This window comes from Callithrix jacchus, chromosome 3 (genome assembly GCF_049354715.1).
Source record: "Callithrix jacchus isolate 240 chromosome 3, calJac240_pri, whole genome shotgun sequence".
Lineage (NCBI taxonomy): Eukaryota > Metazoa > Chordata > Mammalia > Primates > Cebidae > Callithrix > Callithrix jacchus.
This window is the reverse complement of record NC_133504.1, coordinates 180,417,256-180,437,225: the sequence shown is the minus strand read 5'-3', so window position 1 is coordinate 180,437,225 and position 19,970 is coordinate 180,417,256. Positions and strand designations below refer to the sequence as shown.

Below are 19,970 nucleotides of genomic sequence, written 5' to 3'. Positions count from 1 at the left end.
CGGAGGCTGGGTGTCTCCACACTACCCTCGTCAGCTCTCAATCACCAAGTGCCACATGTCTTAAGTCAATCATTGTGCTAAAGCCATCCTGCTAAAGTTAAGTGTATTTATTAATCCAACAACCAGACAGAGCAAAACAAAGAAATTCATTTTTTTTTAATTTGAAGATGACAGTGAAAAAGAATAAGTCTAAGATCTAGATTGGCAGGTTCCCATCACTCCTTAAAGACTCTTTGTCTCAACCTTTCAGCAAATTAACAATGACTAGCTTAATACACATAGCAGATTCTCAAAAATGTTCAGTGAAAGAATGGCCCTACCCAACACATAATATGAGAACTATCAATCTCTGGCAGGTGGCAGGGTGAGGGGGAGGACAGAAAAAAGATGGTAATAAGGAAATTCTCTAATAAACATTTTCTCCAGGAAAGTTGCACAGAGCATGAATTTTAGCTCTACTGATTTGCAATTTGTGATAAATCAAGTTGAAGCTATCTATGCTCAGTACTTTTAAAAGGGCATTATGATTAATAAACTAATTTATAGTTACTGGGCACTTACTATGCAAAAGACCACAAGCACAGTGCTTTTCACACAATATATCATTTAATCTTTAAATCAACTTTATCCAACATAAACTATTACCCTCATTTCCAGATGGGGGAAACTGAGGCTTAAAAATGTAAAGTAACTTGTCTGATATACTGCCCTAGAGTGAAGCAATTGGGCTTGTAAGCAAAGTTTGTCTAAATCCAAAGCTCTGTGACCTCAATATTTCATTTAGTACTTAAACAGTAAAACAAAATAACACTAATTAGCATCTGATACTCTTTCAAAATAGAACACAGAATATTTCATTTTAATAACTGTACATTTTTAAGAATTATATATTGAAAGTTAATGTACTAGTTACCAATCATTCTTTCAATTTCATTAAAAGAAGTCTCTTCCTTTATTATCCATTTCATTAACCTACTCTAGTTATTCTGTATATTTAAGCATAAAATTTAACTTTTCATAAAAATAAGTCCATAACTCATCTTTATATCAGAATATCATCTATTCTCAGCCCAAATTTCTGAAATGTTTACTATATTTTAATAAAAAGCAAATAATCTTATAACTTACTACTATAAGCTCTTAGCATGAAATAAGTTCACATACACTCTTTTTTACAAAAATGTGTGTTCACCCTCTCTTTTTCTCTCCCTCCTTCCGCTAACTTTAACTAAAAGCTGACTACTGCTCCAATATTTCCATAGCCTACACATTTCTTTTCAACATATGCTTTCTACTTAAGTCACAAAAAAAGGGACACAATGATAAATTTTAAAACCACGTTTAGGAAGAAGATGACTATATTTAGGTAATGAGCATAATAATCCAGCTTCATATGTCTTTCCATCACACCTCTCGCTTTGCCTTTAACCAGTGTGAAAAGTCTCTTTGTAAATTTTATTGCTTTTTAATATAACTATATTCCCCCAAAAGAAACAAAGTACACACTACAATACCATAACAAATATAACATCGGTTTGGACATAGAAATCAAAATATATTCAGGAGACTCAGAGTTAAAGCCTTAATAGGCTTAACTGCAGAAGGATCTTTCATTACGTGATTACATGAAATTGGGCCAGTGACAGATTATGTAGTAAATAATATTCAGGAAAATACTCATCTATAATATCTTTATCTTACATATATAACATTCTATGTGACTGCATACACTGTTATATAATCTCATTCTGAAAGAGCATTTTATAAATACATACAAAAGGGGTTGTAGCTAAGCCAAAAATAAAAAAAAAAAAAACTCTTGACTTTTATGCTATTAAATCTCAAACATAACATTGTATTAATTTCTTACATAAATTCAAACAACTTATACGAATATTTGTTTTTAAAACCTGGGAATGCCACCACCAGTCCAGTCCAAGAGCCCATCTAACTCTAATAGCCTGTCTTTGACAATGACCAATGGTGGATGCCTCACAAGATAGCATATACATAACATAATGTACATAATTATGCACCACTACACCATTATCCCAAATGGCAGTTAGATTACATCCTGAAAGAAATTAAAATAAATTGTAACTCCTCTCCCTTAGAGACGCTATAATTTCTCATAAGGTAATGGGAAGCCTTCAATAAAGCACACACTTAACCATAATATAAGCCAATGCTTTGAATGACAACTAAACTGAGAAGCTGAACCCAGAAATAGAACTTAAGCTCATCAAAACATGATGTGCAAAAGGGGATTTTCAATGAACTGAAAAGCATTTGATTCACTCAATTAAAAAGAATTGTTTTTAAAAGAGATGAGCAAAATTTAAAGCTTTTAAAAAAGCAAACTACAATTTCTATCCAAGCCATAATATTTTATGATATGTAATATGGTTTTCCAGAGTGTATGATAATGTCTGTATTTTTCACACCTGTGTCATCATGGTTTTAAATTAAACCTGAACTTATGAAATGCTCATCTAGTGTGCAAAGCCACATAATGCAGAAATCTTGGTTTGGTCTTTCAGGAAGCATTGCTTCCCAAACAATTACAGAGGGAAAAAAAGGTACTACATTTTTTAAGACCTTTGGAAAAGACAATTCTCTTGGTAATATATGTACGTATTGATTTAACAACCCTTGCAGTCAGGAAATAATACCTGATCTAAACCCTCCATGGTAAAATCTGAAGTCATTTTCTCTTTTTCTGATGTCAAATAACTTGGAAAATACTGAGTCAGTCATGTGTGGCGTAACAATGTTTCCATCAACGATGGGCCACATATATGATAGTGGTCCCATAAGATTATAACAGAGCTTTTATAACATACTTTTGCTCTACCTTTTCTATGCTTAGACACATAAATACTCACCATTGTGTTATAACTGCCTACAGTATTCAGTATGTTAACATACAAGTTCGTAGCCTAGGAGCAACAGGATACCATATAGCTTAGGTATGTAGTAGGCCATACCATATAGATTTGTGTAAATACTCTCTCTATGTGACGGTAAATATTAAGTGTCAACTTCATTGAAGCATACAAAGTGTTGTTCCTAAGTGTGTCTGTGAGGGTATTACCAAAGGAGATTAACATTTGAGTCAGTGGACTGGGAGAGGCAGACCTATCCTTAATCTGAGTGGGCACTCTCTAATCAACTGTCATCATGGCTAGAATAAAGTAGATTTGCTGAGTCTTCTGGTCTCCATCTTTCTCCTGTGCTGGATGCTTCCTGCCCTCAAACATGAAACTCCAAGTTCGTTGGCTTTTGGATTCTTGGACTTACACTAATGGTTTGCCAGGAGCTCTCAGGCCTTCAGTCACAGACTGAAGGCTGCACTGTCGGCTTCCCTGCTTTTGAGGTTTTGGGACTCAGACTGATCCACTTCTGGCTTCCTTGCACCTTAACTTGCAGATGGCCTATTGTGGGACTTTATCTTGTGATTGTGTGAGTCAATTCTCCTTAATAAACTCCCTTTCACATACACCTATATCCTATTAGTTCTGTCCTTCTAGAGAAACCTAATATATACTCTATAATGTTCACACAATGAAACTGCCTAACAATACATTTCTTAAAATATATCCTGTTGTTAAGCAACACATGACTATATTTGAAAACCTTACTAATGTCTCTTTTTCTAAGTTACTGCACTGCAGGACTAGGAACCAAAATATAGTCATGTACTGAGTTCAGTTTTATAACTTTTCTCTATCTATCATAGCCCAAGAGACAGATCTTGAAATTACTTACAAACCCTAATTTTTACCAAGAACTGCTCTTCTCCCTAATACACTCTTTCTCAGGAAGAAAAAAAAAATCTATTTCAGAACAAACCCAAAAATTTAGAAAATGAAATTTATATGAGACATGAGCAAGAAACAATGCATACAAAATTCCAATATAGACACTTCTTCCTTTCCTAAAATAGGGGATCATTTAATGAAATGTATCACTCAAAACCTCTGGGACAGAGCTGAAACTGCAATGTAATATAAAATCTGCAGCTGTGTTGCTGTTCTTAATAGTCCACGCTGCTTTCTTAGACCACAGGAAGCCAAAACACACACTGTCAGAACTAAACTTACCTTCACAGGAATTGACTGAAGCAGTGAGGCAGTTATGATAGACCATGCATCAAAACAGTTATTGAAAAGATTGTATACACTCCTAGAATTTTCTACTCAAATAATCTGCTCACTCTAGAAAAGCTGTTTCCAAATATCAACTCTTTCTTTGTAGGAATTAAAACTATAGAATAGGCAAATGTGTTGGTAAGTCCTCAACTGGGCTGCCATAATAAAATGGCATAGACTAATGGCCTAAACCACAAATATTATTTCTCAAACTTCTGGTAACTAAAGTCCAAGATCAAGGTACTGACACTGACAGACTGAGCATCTAGTGAGGACATTCTTACTGGTTTGCAGACAGCCACCTTCTAGCCGTATCCTCACATGGCAGAGAAAATTATTATCTTTCGTGTCTCTTACAAAGATATTAATCCCATTCCTTTTTAATTAAATAGAGACAAGGGTCTCACTGTGTTGGCCAACCTTGACTCAAACTCCTGGACTCAAGCAATCCCCCTGCCTTGGCCTTCCAAAATGCTGGGACTACAGGCATTAGCCACTGTGTCCTGTCAGATTTCATTCTTAAGGACTCCACTCTGATGACCTAATTACCTCCCAAAAACCCCATCTCCAGATACCATCATTTTGGGGATTAGGTCTTCAACATATAAATTGGGGGTGGTGAGGGGACACAAACATTCTGTCCACAACAGCAAGTAAACTTTACCATACATAAATAAGCAGTAATAACTTACTTTTATTGCCTACCAAGGCAACCAGTGGCTGAGTTTCTGACTCCTCACTCACTTTCTTCACCACAGTATACCAATCTTCTAAATTCTCAAAGCTTTGATAATTTGTAATATCATACACCAAGAGGATTCCCTGTCACAAAAGAGTTACAAAATATTTGTAATGTATTACTTGGGGCAAAAATCTTAACGAATACTAGAGTAATCCTTCAGATATGTCAAAATGGGTGTAAAAATACAAATGTCGAGTGTTTCACAGTTACAACTTTCATTTAAATTGCTTACTAGCAGATTGATAATACTAAATGTTTTCCTTCAAGATAAATCCAGCAATTAGGATGCAATGTGAGCCAAAATATAATTCTATCAAAATTGTGGTCTTCCAATAAGATAGCTGGAATACGCTTGGTAAATGACAGAAAATATAAGAAAATCATTACCAATATCAAAGAAGCAGAAAAGGCTACAACACCTACAATTCTACCTCTCACTTTCATGAGGTCTAACATTTAAACCTTTCAATAAATAACCATCTGCTGCTACTCTTTTTAAATATTTTCAAAAACAGAGATTCCATGATACCCCTTGATAGGCAATTTAAGTGTTTAACACAATTTTCTTTAAATGAAATGTCTATTTCCTCTTTTAGTCCACTGTGCATTTGAAGAACTTGAGAGTATCTTTCTTAAACTAACCCTTTACATACTTGAAGACAGTTAGGTAACTCCGTTACCATCTCCTTTCCAGAGTAAACAAACTCGATGCCTTAAACTTGCCTCAAAGGGCCTATTTTTCTATCCCTTTAATCATAGCTGTTGATTCTTCCCAGGACACACTACATATAGTTTTTTGACATCCTCTTTAAAATGAGCAATGTAAAACTGGACATAATACTGTAATATGAGTCGGAGCAATGCCAAATATAATAGAAGGATTGCTTCCTGCCTCTTTATATAGCATATTCCTTTTAATTCATCTCATTATTTTGTGTAGGAAGGAGAATTATATATGCACACAAAAATAACAGTACCGCATTCTTGATTTTCATCCAGTTTGTGGTCAAACACTTAATACAAAGCTGTATATACAATATAAGCCTGGACCCTAATGTCATTTATGTCTATTTCTTAGTTTATAACAGTAGTAATCAACTACTTGTGTGTACCTACTGTATACCAGACACATTTCTAGGTCTTCTCATTAAAATCCTTACAACAATCCCAAAAGCCTGGTATTATCATTTCCATTTTAAATAATAAATGGAGATTAAAACAACCAAGGTCATACTGATAGGTAAGTGATGGAACCAGGATTTGAATCAAAGACTAAATAATTAAAAATATTTGTCTGTCGATTAAACTCTAAGCATTGTGCTGGATTCTACAGACATTAAGTTCCAAACCATAAAGAACTCACAGTCTTGCAGCAAAACTAAACACATAAACAAGTATATAACACAGTAGTCATGACCAATGAGACACTGGTAAATATTAATCAATTGGCTTGGGGTTCAGGGCCCAGCAGGGGTGACAGTTTGCTATAATGTTTGCCAATTTCCGCGATGCTCACCTATGGTCATTTTTAAGTTATCAATGTGACATCACTGAACATAGCATTGGAGAGGGCACCATTACATAACATGTCCACTATATAAATGTAGCAGATGTAAACAACCTCGAGCACACAGATAACAGAAATACATAGTAAAATAATTAGTGACAGAGATTAAGCATATAACACCTTTGTTTTAATACAATGTGTGAGCTTATATATAATTTTAAATTGTGAAAGTATTTAATAACTGGCTCATGAAAACTGCTAAAAAAATTAACAATTAACTCTCTGAAGCTAGAGCCAGAGAGCCCTGGCATACTTCTGTTATGACCTTCCAGGACTATTATTCTCTTTTATTAAACCATACTGGCCCCCAAGTCACCTAGCTTCTTCAGGTCTCAGGTTTCTTATCTCTAAAATTAGATATTTGAGTTAGATGGTCTCTAAGATACCTTTCACTTAAAATGTTCTATATTATTTATGCAAAATCACTCACCTGGTTCATTTTTGCAACTTGAACATCTATTTCTGTCTTCCAAGATACTTTGAAACAATGCCCAACATAGAATTAACTAAAACAAAGAGTATCTCACTTTCCTTATTAAGAATAAAGCCCCAGAACTGATCTCTGAAGGTTAATTTTCAATCTACTGAACCCACCTCCAACTGCCATGGGTGATATTATATATTACTTGTTGAAAAGAGCTCTCTATCGTGGAACACAGGTTACTGGTGAATTCCAGTCCTGGCCCCATCTATTGATCTTGGGCAAAACTTGTTATCTCACTTATAAAATATCTAATATGCCTACATTATAAAGTGAAATAATAAAAGTACTTATTTTAAAAGTAACATACCACATGCAATTGCAGATTTTTTTGTTATCATACTAAGTGAACAAGAATCACATTTTCATGGCAACTTCGAGGTAGGTTTTAAACTTACAAATAAAGCCTAAACCTATGACTCTTAAGACTTTTTGAACCCTTCCAATTAATATATGAAACCCTTCATCCCAACATGGGACAATATCTGAATATGGTAAAACAGATGCAAATGATCTACTGATACTACCATGCAAATGATCTACCATCTACTGACACTCAATACAGGATGAGAGATAGGGAACAAACATTAAAAACCATTGTTCTAGACCACAAATTGGTAAACTATGGCCCATGGGTCAAATCTGGTCCACACCCTGTATTTATAAATAAACTTTACTGAAATATATAGTCACACTCATTTGCTTAAGTATCAGTGGCTCCTTCTGTTCTACAATTACAAAGCTGAGTAGCTACAACAAAGACAACATGGCCTGCAAAGCATAAAATATTTACTATCTAGCTCTTTTCAGGAAAAAATTGCCAATCTCTGATCTAGACAAATGTATCCCGACATTTTTCAGTTGGTGATTCTTAGAAATTGTTCAGGATTCACAAAAAATATAGAAGGATAAACTCCTATTCACTCACCTAGCTATCTAGCAACATAAACATCTCCATTTAATGTAAAAACTATTATTATTTTTTCCTTGTTCTTGTCATCATAATTAGTGCCAATTTTGACCTTCACCACTGTGGTGAAATTCTGAAATGAAAAAAATGAGAAAACTAAAAATATTAAAATATAAAAGGAATTATAGGACTTCAACTTTCAACTCTGACATGTAAAAAAACTTGAAAGTCATCACTCCTGTCCTTACATAAGAAAAAGACAGAACAAACTGAAAAATCGGTGACTTTTCTTAGACTCATCAGAAAGTTGATATTGCAAGGCAAATCATCACTCTGAAATCTGGAGAGACAAACAAATCCAAAAAGTTACAGCCAAGATCTGCTTATCTGCAGAAGCAGCCAGTAGAAACAGTAAATGGTAGGAAGATTTAAATAGTAATTTTGACAAACTGCTGGAGGCTGATGGGGGTCTAGCTTAAGAGTGAGGAACTCCTAGGGGCCCCCACAGTCTTAAAGCCTACCTCCACACTTTCATGGATGTGCCACGACATTCCAAATGTCCCATTAGATTATCAGTAGAGAGTCAAGAAAGATCCCCTCAAGGCTCTGGGATGAAGAGAGGAAAAAAGTAACCATTGTGAAACATACCCAGAAGATTATCCATAAAAAAATCATACTCTATGTCCTATATTTTCTGAAAAAGTTAGAATAAAGTTGTTATTTTAAAAAAATGCTTGATAGCATTTACCAATGAAATCCATCAGTCTAGAATTTTCTTTGTGGAAATTTGTATAATATAAAATTGCTTTAAATTAAAAGAAAATTTAGATTTTTCTATTAGTCCTGTATTAATTTTGGCAAGTTGCATTTTTTTAACTAAATGTCACCATTCATTCTTGGTTGTCTAATTTACTGATAGAAGTTTTATCATTTTGTTGTCTTATACTTCTAGTGTTTATGAGATTTATAGTGATAATCTCCCACTTATAATTATGGTGATTTTGTTGTCTCCATTTTTTCAAAATTAGTCTCTAGGGGTTTAGAAATTTTTTTGATCACTTTAAAGTCTGTTTATATGTTTTATATTTGATTGATTTGTGCCCTTTTTCTTTTTTTCATTTTACGTATACTTTTTTCTATCATTTTGAAGTTGAACCTTAAGTCATTAGAGAACTTTTTTTATAACATAGTATTAATGCTATCAATTTCCTTAATTCACTGCATTAGCTAATTCTATAAATTTTATTATATTGTACTTCTGTTTGTCATACTCTAATTTAATTTATAATTTCTTTATTAATGTCATACTCTGATTTAATTTATAATTTCTTGTTTAAAAAAAAAAAATCATACTCTCCAGAAGAAAAGGCTTAATCAGAACATTGTATTCCATCCAGAAAGGGAAGTTCCCAACTTCAGCCCCTTGTAGCTGTTCTGTCTCATCTAACTGGGAGGAGCAAAGAAACACTTGTGAAGTTCACAGTCAAGAAATACAAGCCCACTAACGACTAAAACTTTATCACAAGAGCATAGAATGCTTCTCCTCCCCCATACTTTACCACATCACCAACAGGGCACCAACATCTAAAAGAGCTGCCAGACAGATTTTACCTAACAAGTTGTTAGAGACACCAAAAAAGACTCAGAGGCAAAAACAAGGGTGCTAGAGGACTCAATGCCTCTGGCACCCACAGCTAAAGTAAACATTAAATGCAGCACAAAGTAAAACCTCACACACAAGTCTATGTACCTGAATCTTATTAATATATCATGTCCAGCTTTCGATATAAAATTACTAGGAATTTCAAAAGGATTTGAAGAGAAAAAGCAAGCAGCAGAACCAGACCCAGATATGAAACAGATTTTGTAATTACTACACAGGCAATTTTAAGTAACTATGACTAATATATTGAGGGTTCTAAAGGAAAAGGAAAACATTTAAGCATAGAGAGGGATAATAAAACAAGGGATAATCAAAACAAAATACTAGATATCAAAAACACTGTAACAGAAATAAAGAATGCCATTGTTGGATACATTGTTGGTCAAAGCATAGGAAAAAAATCAGTAAGCTTGAAGATAGGATAATAGAAACTTCTAAAACAGAAATGCAAACAGAAAAATACAATGAATAAAACAGAACATCAAAGAATAGTGGGACAGTTCCAAGCAGTGCACCATACACATAACTGAAATATCAGAAGAGAATCAAGCTTAGAAAGTATCTGAAGTAACAGTCACCAAGAAATTGACAAAATTAATTAGACACCAAACCCAATATTTAGGAATCTCGGCCAGGTGCGGTGGCTCATGCCTGTAATCCCAGCGTTTTGGGAAGCCAAAGCAGGCAGATCACCTGAGGTCAGGAGTTCAATACCAGCCTGACAAACATTGAGAAACCCCGTCTCCACTAAAATTACAAAATTAGCCAGGTGTGGTGGTGCATGCCTGTAATCCCAGCTACATGGGAGGGTGAGGCAGCAGAATCGCTCAAACCCAGGAGGTGGAGGTTGCAGTGAATCGAGATCACGCCATTGCAGTCCAGCCTAGGCAACAAGAGTGAAAACTCCATCTCAAAAAAAAAAAAAGAGAGAGAGTGGACCAGTGGTTGCAGAGGCTAGGGGTTGGGGAAAATAGTCAAAGGGTACGACACAAAGATTTTTTTTTTGAGAACTAATGCACAGTGTGGTTAAAAGTTAATAATCACATATCATACATTTCAAAATTGCTAAGAGTAAATTTCAAATGTTCTCAACTTAAAAATTATAAGTACTTGAGATAATGGATATGTTAATTGGCTTGAATTAATTATTCCACATTGTGTTCATAAATTATAACATCACTCTGTACTCCGTATATATAAACAATTATAAATTGTTGGTTTACAATAAAATTTAAATTTTTTAATAAAATCAAACTAAATGTAAAAAAGAGTGAGTGAATATCAGAAAAGAAAAAAATGAAGATAACATATCAATTATTTTTCTTATTCTTAGTTAATATAAAATACAACTGTTTAAAGTGATAATAATGTACTAGATGATTATATCATATAGATAAGTGAGATGAATGACAGCCACACCATAAGGGACAAAAAGGATGAACTGAGATATTCTGAGGTACCTGCACTACACATGAAGCAATACAGCATCATTTAACACTGAACTTCGTTTAAAATGTATATTGCAAACTCTAGAACAATCACTAAGGAAAATTTTTATGTATGTTGATATGCTAAAACAGGAGAGAAAATATTCAATAAAACCAGAGAAAGCAGAAAAAGGGGATAAGAAACAAAGAACATGTGCAAAAAACAGAAAATAAACATGACAGATGTTAACCCAACTGTATCAATAATGTCAATGGTCTAAATACACAAATTAAAAGATTGTCAAAGGAGATGAGAAAATAAGACTCGACTATATGTTGCCTACAGAAAATTCACCTTACATATCTTTATATGTTAACACAGACAGGTTAACGGTAAAGGGACAGAAAAACACCATGAAAACATTAACGAAAAGAAAGCTGAAGTAGTTATATGATTTGAGAAAAAGCAGAATTCAAATATGGCAAATTACTGAGTTTAAAGACTGACATAATGAAAAAGTTGGTCCTCCAAGAAGACATAACAATCCTCTCTATATATGCACTAATAACAGGGCATCAAAATATATGAGGCCAAAACTGATAGAACTACAAGGAGTTCCAAATCTGCACATCCACTGTTACAGCTAAAGACTTTAATGCCCTTTTTTCATTATTTGATACATCAAGCAAACGGAAAATCAGTAAGAGTATAGTTGATCTGAACAACACTGACAATCAACTTTATCTAATTGACAACTATAGAATACTGGATTCATTAGAACACACACTATTCCCTAGCTCTAATAAAACATTCACCAAGGTAAACTACATTCTGAGCCATAAAATATACCTTAACATGTTTGTAAAAACAGAAATCACACAATGCATGCTTTCAAACTATAACCAGAAATCAGTAACAGTAAAATGGCTCATATACTCAAAGTATATGAAGATTAAACAACATATCCTAAATAACACATGCATCAAAGAAGTCTCAAAATTAATTTTAATATAGTTTGAACCAAAAAAAAATGCAACCTACCAAAATTTGTGGAATACAGCAAAAGCAGTGCTTAGGGAAAATGTTTCACATTGAATGCATGTATTAGTAAAGAAGAAAAATCAATAATCTAAACTTCTGCTATAGGAAACTAGAGGAAAAAGAGTAATTTCAGTCTAAAGCAAACAGAGCAAAGTAATTAAAAATTAGGGAAGAAATCATTGAAATTGAAGAGGAAAACAACAGAGAAAATCAACAAAGCCAAAAGCCGTTTTTTTAAAAAGATCAAGAAAACTGACAAGCCTCTAGCCAGGCTAACCAAAAAACAAAAGGGAGGGAGAGAAAAGACACATATTATCAAATTACGAAAACAAATTAGGGATCATCACTACTGATCCCATATACATTAAAAAGATAGTATGAACAACTTTGTGACCACAAACTTGATAATATAAATTACATGGACCAAATCTTTAAAAGACACACATCACCAAAACTACTGACTCTCAGGGCCTCTACTCACCAGCCTCAAATCCAGACCTCCAAGTACTCACCTCTTCAGGAGCCATAACACAGGCACCCTCAAATCCCTAAGCCTCTCACCACATCAATCAATCCAGAGCTCTTCTGACCCCTTCCAGAAAACTGAAAACTATCAGAATCTTCCAAGCTACAAGAAAGTACAACTCCCTCAGACAAGCAATACATTTTACAATCTACTTGGGAACTTATGGATCTAATTTTATTGGCAATCTTATGGTCATCTAAATCAATCTTCATGTCTCATGTCCCAAATAACTTTTGTTATCAACCACATAGCTGATATTTATCTCTCTACTATGTCATCATCCCCATACTACCCTTTCCTTTCACTTCCCAATTTACCCTTCGGCTGCTGTTCTTCTTCTGAAACCTTTTACGTGATCTTTGGAAATCAGATCTCAAGTTTACTAAATCCCTCTTCAACAACAGTTTCCTTCATTTTATGCCTTAACTGCCTTCCCCCAACTTCAAATGCAATAAGATACTACCATCCTCCTTTCTGTAAACTTCAACAGTTTTAGTAAATATTATGTTAGTTTATATAGTACTTTGTTTCATCTATTTCACTTACCACCATATCTTATAAACATGATGACTAAGTAAATCAAACGGATACCATTATCAAGGTAATAATCAATAGAATTTTTTTTTATTTAGAGATGGGGTCTTGCTCTGTGTCACCCAGCCTTGCTCTGTGTCACCCAGAATGCAGTGACAGCTCACTGCAGCCTCGAACTCCTGGGCTCAAATAATCCTCCCATCTCAGTCTCCCTGGTAGCTAGGACTACAGAGGCTTGTACTACAGGGCCCAGCTGATTTTTTAAATTGTTTGTAGAGACTAGGGTCTCACTATGTTGCTCAGGCTGGTCTCCTGATCCTGGACTCGAGCAATTGTGCTCCCCTGGCCCCCTAAAGCACTGGGATTACAGGAATGAGCCACTGACCCAGCCTTGACAGAAGTTTTGAAAAAACTAACACTCATGCCAACATTTAACAGTCTTGTAATGTATCGCATAGATTTAGTTCTTCAATGTAACACATGCTAAACACAATACACATACTATTTAACCTTCTCCAAAATGAAAGGTTCTCCCATTCCCAAAATGCAGGTTATTTTTTTTCTCCCTTATATGCAAGAGAAATAATGTATTTTAGTTTTTTAATTACATATAGAAATGAATTAAACCATACAGATTATACAATAGCCAAAACAACATATATCTTGTTTTGTAAGTACAATCTGTAAGACACACTAATGCAAAAAGTCAGTTATAAGCTGGCAAATATCCAACTAAAAAACTTACAGTAAAAGAGAGCAGAAGGTCTTGGAGAGTCCAGTTTTCAGATGTGCTCTGTCCCTAACTGTCAGGTAGGCACCAAATCCTTTTGTTGATATTTAAAAGGCAGGCTCATCTGTTTTGAGTCACTGGTATACAACAGAAGTTATGTTCTACCTCACAAGTGACTACACTTCATTGAGTTTATGCTCAGTGGGTCAGTGTTTGCAAACCACTTAGATTCCAGGACAGAAAGAGCTACAAAAATGAAACATCCAGTCCTTCTCTGAGGTTTGTTATTAGCCTCTGTTAGCCACAGGTTACAGGGCACTAAACACTATGTACTGTGTGTTTGCTCCTAACCACTATGAAAAATTGCCTATAACATCTTTCTAACGACTCCTAGAAATTTTTAAGTTAATTTAAAATCTGGAAATTTAACTGGGATATATTTCAATTCTTAGAACTAGTTCTTGTCAAAATACCTCACTAATTCTTTTTTGGGTGTCAATTCAATTTGATTTTTGCCAACACTTTCAATAGACTATTGCTAACATTTAATGTTGCTGGGGAAAAGGGGGCTGAAGAGGGCAAAATAATCAGTTTTATTTGGACCCAAGTTAACTCCCAGCCTACAAATAAGCTTCTTCACAGATGTTGAGAAATGCTTTAAAGAAACAGATTGACTAGTTTAATGACACAGACATATACAATTCTTTCTCTATACAATACAGAAGTTAGAGAACCTAACACAAAACCCTAAATAACACATTAAACTGATATCCTGAAAAGGCTTGTGTCAACATATCTGTGAAAGATTTCTGTCCTGCAGCATATGTACCAAAATCCAAAGTATTTACAAGATAGTCAATATAAAGCATCAGTAACTCTAGAAGCAATATAAATCTACTTTGAAGAATTATTATATGATATAAAGTTATGGAGCTTATTAAAATGCTAATAGAATGTTTTTGAAAGCACTGTTTTTGAAAAGTAACATTTTCTCCAATTTACAGTAGTAAGTAATGAGTCACAGCTTCTCTGGCCTGGATACAGAATTTAAAAATCATTTAACAAAATAGACAACCGGTCAATGTACTTTATGTACTTAACACAGCATTTATTCGGAATTTCTAGGAAGCAGAAAAAGGTTATTACATTACCATCCATTTTTTTCTTTATAAACTGGTTCTGGCCCTTTCACCCAGGCTGGAGTAGAGTGCTGTGATCATAGCTCACTCTAGCCCCAAACTCCTGGGCTTACACGTGATCCTTCCATGTCAGTCTTTCAAGTAGGTGGGACTACAGGTTGCCTGCCACCACACCCAATAATCTATTTTTGACCATTCATCATCTCAGAATTCCTAGTTTTATCAGACAATTTCATAGAAACATTCATTAATTTCTCAGAAATACTATACATTGTTGTTTAATAAAAGGACAGTACATGCTTGTAACAGTCATAGCAATTGTAAAGTGTAAACGATATAACACACCACCGAAAGAGAAAAAGGTGAATATGTACCTTCAAGATAGAAACCTTATATGACAAGTCCTAAGAAATATAACATTCACTTTCTCCCAAGAAATAAAGTAGCTTAAAAAATAATGAAGACATTTTACTAAACTTACAGACTTCCAAAAAGATAGAAATTCTTGAAATTTCAACAAATGTTCCCATTAATGACTTCTGCTTATAGGCAGCTTTATAATAACCTAAAATACATACTGTCAAAATCTGACTTAAGGAAATGTCACAAAATATTGTGAGTGTACTAAATGATACTGTTTATATAATTTATTTTTTATTTATTTTGTTTTTTAGAGATGGAGTGTCAATTGCTACCCAGACTGAAGTGCAGTGGTATGATCACAGCTCAGTGCAACCTCAAAATCCTGGGATCGAGTGATCCTCCCACCTGTGCCTACCAATTAGCTGAGATTACAGGCACAAGCCACTGCACCTAGCTAATTATACACTTTAGAATGGTTAACTTTATAATACACAAATTTTAAATCAATATTAATTTTTATATAATAGTAATAAATTTTAAACAATTTAAATAAATTAGATAATAAATTTTTTAATGATTTGAAGTAAGGTAGAATTAATAGAATCCAACACATGGGCATTAGATTCCCCTATTTTTTAAGTGAAGAAAAATATATTAATTGAATTATATATTATTATTTATTCTGAAATGCATAAAGTCCTCCTATTCTCCGCTAACTCTAGTTATACATATAAATCATAAAAGTCTATTCTATTTGACACCAAGAGTCAAATATCTTTAGAAGTTAGACCTAATCTTCATTTTTTTAAAAAATCCTGTATGTGGCCTTGAAGGTAGATTTTATAGAACAAAGATAAAAGAGTGTTATTTTCCCATTTTATCAACAACCACATGAATGAAACAAGAACTGTGGCTTCCCACAAATCTTTGTCCAGCAAGTTTTCTCTATCTTAGTAACCACTTTAATCAGTTTAAAACAGAAAAAAAAAATTAAACAAAAAAGCCAGACACAAAATTCTGAGATGTACTTTTTAAGAGAAAAATGAACATGCATAAAATATCAAGTCATTTGACCACAGATGAAAATGTTATAAATGTGGACATAAAAAGTTTGCATGAGACAAAGAACAATGTATAAAAGATAAGAAAAAGTTTTAAGAGCCAAATCTCTCTATCAGCAATGCAAAAATAAAAACTCTAGGGCCTTTATATGTAATTCAGAACCATATTAGCCTCTGTAGCCATATTCTCCTTCTCTGGGTATTTTACAAAATAAATCAGAATCTATTTTTCATCCAAAAGTAAGGTAATGGTATTAGACAAGAACCAAACTTTACATAGCAGAGTGCTTAACATACTATATCTCCATCCTATATATTCATTTATTATGAGCAACATGGTTCCACATAACCAAGTTATATTTGTCCCACTTAAAATACCAAACTGCAATAAAGAACTAACTAAAAATTTTGAGTATTATCTCTATGTCTCCAGATGATGTAGAAGATACACACTAATTAAAAGTGAGGAAAAAAAGCAAAAATAATAGCACATCAAATGTTACATACAGAGCTCAGTAAGCACCACGTTTAATATTCAGCTATATAGCATATTCTCCACTTCATCAGATAATTCCTTTCAATGGCATTACTACATTTCTAAAGTCTGTCACTTAATCAAAAGCAATATGCCAGAAGAATTCTTAAAAAGAATTCTTCACTGAACATGCTCAGAGAGAAATGATTAACTTTTTAAAGTATATTACTACCCTGCATATTTTCTATTTGTATAACTTCATTTAAAATCTTATAAATTATATTAATATAAGCTCATGGTGAATATAAGCTCATGTTGCCAAAGAATTCTTATGTAATTATTCAGGTCATTTTTCTTGCTCTACATGGATTTTCTTCTCAAAATAAAGCATTATCATAGTAAATTATTGTACATGTATCACATATACACTGTCATATTTAGCTATCTGATAGAAAATATTGACATGTCTATTAAATCTGAAAAATTACCAGTATTTAGACCAACTCATTGCACAAAAATTCAGACATACGGATTTACCTTTTAGTCCTTGCAACTTAAATGAAGTTAAACTTTCACCCCTGTATTTTTCATTTATTTGAAAGTAGTCACTATAACAAAAACAGTTAATAAATATCAAAATATCATTTATCATTGCATTTACTGAACTGCTAACAATAACATCTAGTAATGTAAATAACATACGAAAGCTGTTAAGAGTTCTCCTCTTCCCTCACCCAAACCATTCCAAACATAATTTTGAGAGAATGCAACCAAAGGACTAGACAAATATAAAACCAGTCTCTCTACATATCAGGTAAAAAATTAGAAAGAATATATATGTGTGCGTGCATTTGGGTGTAGATCTGCTTGTGTGCTTGTCAGGGGTATACTTTCAATAATGGAATAATCTGAATTCATATCATACCTGTGCTCCATAGATATATTTATCCAACATTTTGCCTCCTATTGTCTGCCCTCCTATATCCCAAATTTGAAGGGTAACATTCAAGTTTCCTAAAATATAAAAAATGAATATAAAAATAAGAACACCAAAAAAATTAAGTAACAATACAACAACTGACACAGTATGACAGAACACTAAGTCACAATAAGAAACTCTGAGCCCAATTTGTCTTTATTTGCAGGCTCAAATGATATTTGGAATTGCAAAAATAACGTCAAAAAAAAATAATAGTGGAGAATCCACTTTTATCCTTTTACACCATTTCCATGGAACCATATTTACAATCACCTTCAAAACAAAAGAAAATAAAGTAAGCTTTATTTTATTTTATTTTTTTTATAAACTTAAGCCTTAGAAGAATGTTTTTCTTAGAGAATAGAATAAAGCACATGTCATCAATCAAGAAATGTACTTTGAAAATAAAAATTGAAGCTTATATTCTCAACCATCCAATCGCAAGCATTAATTATGCTGTAGCTAAACTCTATGGGTTCTAAAACTCTTAGACTAACAGCAAACTACAAAAATGAACACATAATTTCAGCTCAGATAAATGAATCTTTTTATAATGTGATTGACAGCTACTACAGGATAGGGCAAACATAGTCCAAAAATTACATTTTCATATTTAACCTACAAAATAAACACATTTGATAGCCCTATTCAGAACAAATGTAGGCTACATGCCATGTATATAAATATTACAATGCATTTAAACCTGTTCAAAGCATTTCCATTTAAACAAATGATGCATACTTCCAAGCCTTCATAAAATAGTGTAACTAATCATCTTTCCCATACAAGTATTAAAGCATTCTAAAAGGCAATTTTTAAAATCCTTTATGCATTTTGTAAAATATTTAGTTGATACAAAAATGTATGAGATAAGCTATTCTCTCTTCTCAATGCAACTGATGAGTACGCTACAAAAGCCAAACTATGCTTTTTAGTTTAACCTTGTAAACTATTCGCCTCATAAAATTAATGCAGTTTTCTCCAGAGTATCAATTAGCACTTTCTGAATGATCTGCAAATCAAAAGAAAATAAAAGCTTAGAAACTAGAAAATGATCTCACTTCAAAAAAAAGATTATAAAGATAAATGTATATGCCAACATAAAACACTAAAATCAGAGAATATTATTTCATACCACTTAACTATGGAACCGAAAAGAAAAAGGCATTGGATTAACCAGCACAGTTTTCTAAATTTTGGTGGGTTTGTATAAATCTTTCCATTATTTAAACTTAGGTTGTTCTATCTGTCACCAGGCAGAAGATTTCCATGAGGAACTTCTATTAGCATTAATGAGAGTTACTGTTTTATCACCATCATCATTCCCACAGACTCACACTTTCAACACACAGAGTAATGATCAAAATGTTCTTAAAGCCCTATGAAATCAAAAACCAAAATATAAGACTAAGATTTGTCCAAAAATTTGTGGAAATTGATTTCTTAAAAATCAATTTTTTTAGATTCAAGGCTGAAATAATTCTTCTATAATGTTGTCTCAAATTAAGCAGATGAGAAAGAAGTACACATCACTAATAAGTATATAAAATAGTTTCAGAAACCCCTAGATAAACAGGCAGTAGTCTATTCATTTTACTTGCACAACTCTTTAGAGTTATTTATTTACTTCAAAAGACAGTGCTTAACAACACTAACTTTTTCAGAGTAAGATTTTAGGCAATACTTAGTAAGTACTAAAAGGTATTTAATCGTATTTTTTCAGAGCCAATATCCTTATTGCTTAACTTCATTCACATCAAGAAATATAAAGCTTTTTTCTTTCCTTTAAGTTCTAGTATTCAGATCCTATCTGAATTAGGTGTTGTGAACACTCTGACTTTAATATTAGAAACATGATCTTCAATAAATATTTTCAAATTCTGACTACTATCACATGAAGACCCTAAGTCATCTATCCACCCACTTGCTTCTCAACTAAGAGGTTCATATTCATGTGTTGAGAATACTTTTTAAATGCATGCCTTTCCAAATAAACCCTGTTGTATTTGCCTGGTGTTTTAAAATATATATTCCAGTGACTCAGAAATATAAATAGCTGTGAATTACTGATAGTCCACTAATATAGAATGCTAACAAAAAATTACTATATTTACAGCTTCAACAAATGATATTACTTCATATATATCTAGAAATATATTTTTAACTCCACATTTGAATTT

General features: G+C 33.2%; 1 protein-coding gene across 13 annotated transcripts in view; it reads right to left on the bottom strand.

Annotated features, from left to right (window-relative positions):
- The window catches only part of RAB28 (RAB28, member RAS oncogene family), a 303,321-nt gene that overhangs the window by 275,632 nt on the left and 7,719 nt on the right, over positions 1-19,970 (bottom strand). For 10 of the 13 annotated variants that reach the window (XR_013533198.1, XM_054253474.2, XM_078367512.1 and 7 more), the window contains exons 3-4: positions 17,737-17,825; positions 4,844-4,973 (exon numbers count right to left, since the gene is read on the bottom strand). Coding sequence is in view for 12 of the 13 variants with exons in the window: in XM_054253474.2 (XP_054109449.1) it covers positions 4,844-4,973; positions 17,737-17,825 (219 nt within the window). In the remaining variant the exon portion in view is untranslated. Of the gene's footprint in view, positions 1-4,843; positions 4,974-8,372; positions 8,458-9,204; positions 15,747-17,348; positions 17,422-17,736; positions 17,826-19,970 lie in introns of those variants that run through there. The other 3 variants (XM_078367515.1, XM_078367516.1, XM_078367517.1) reach the window with 3 other exon arrangements.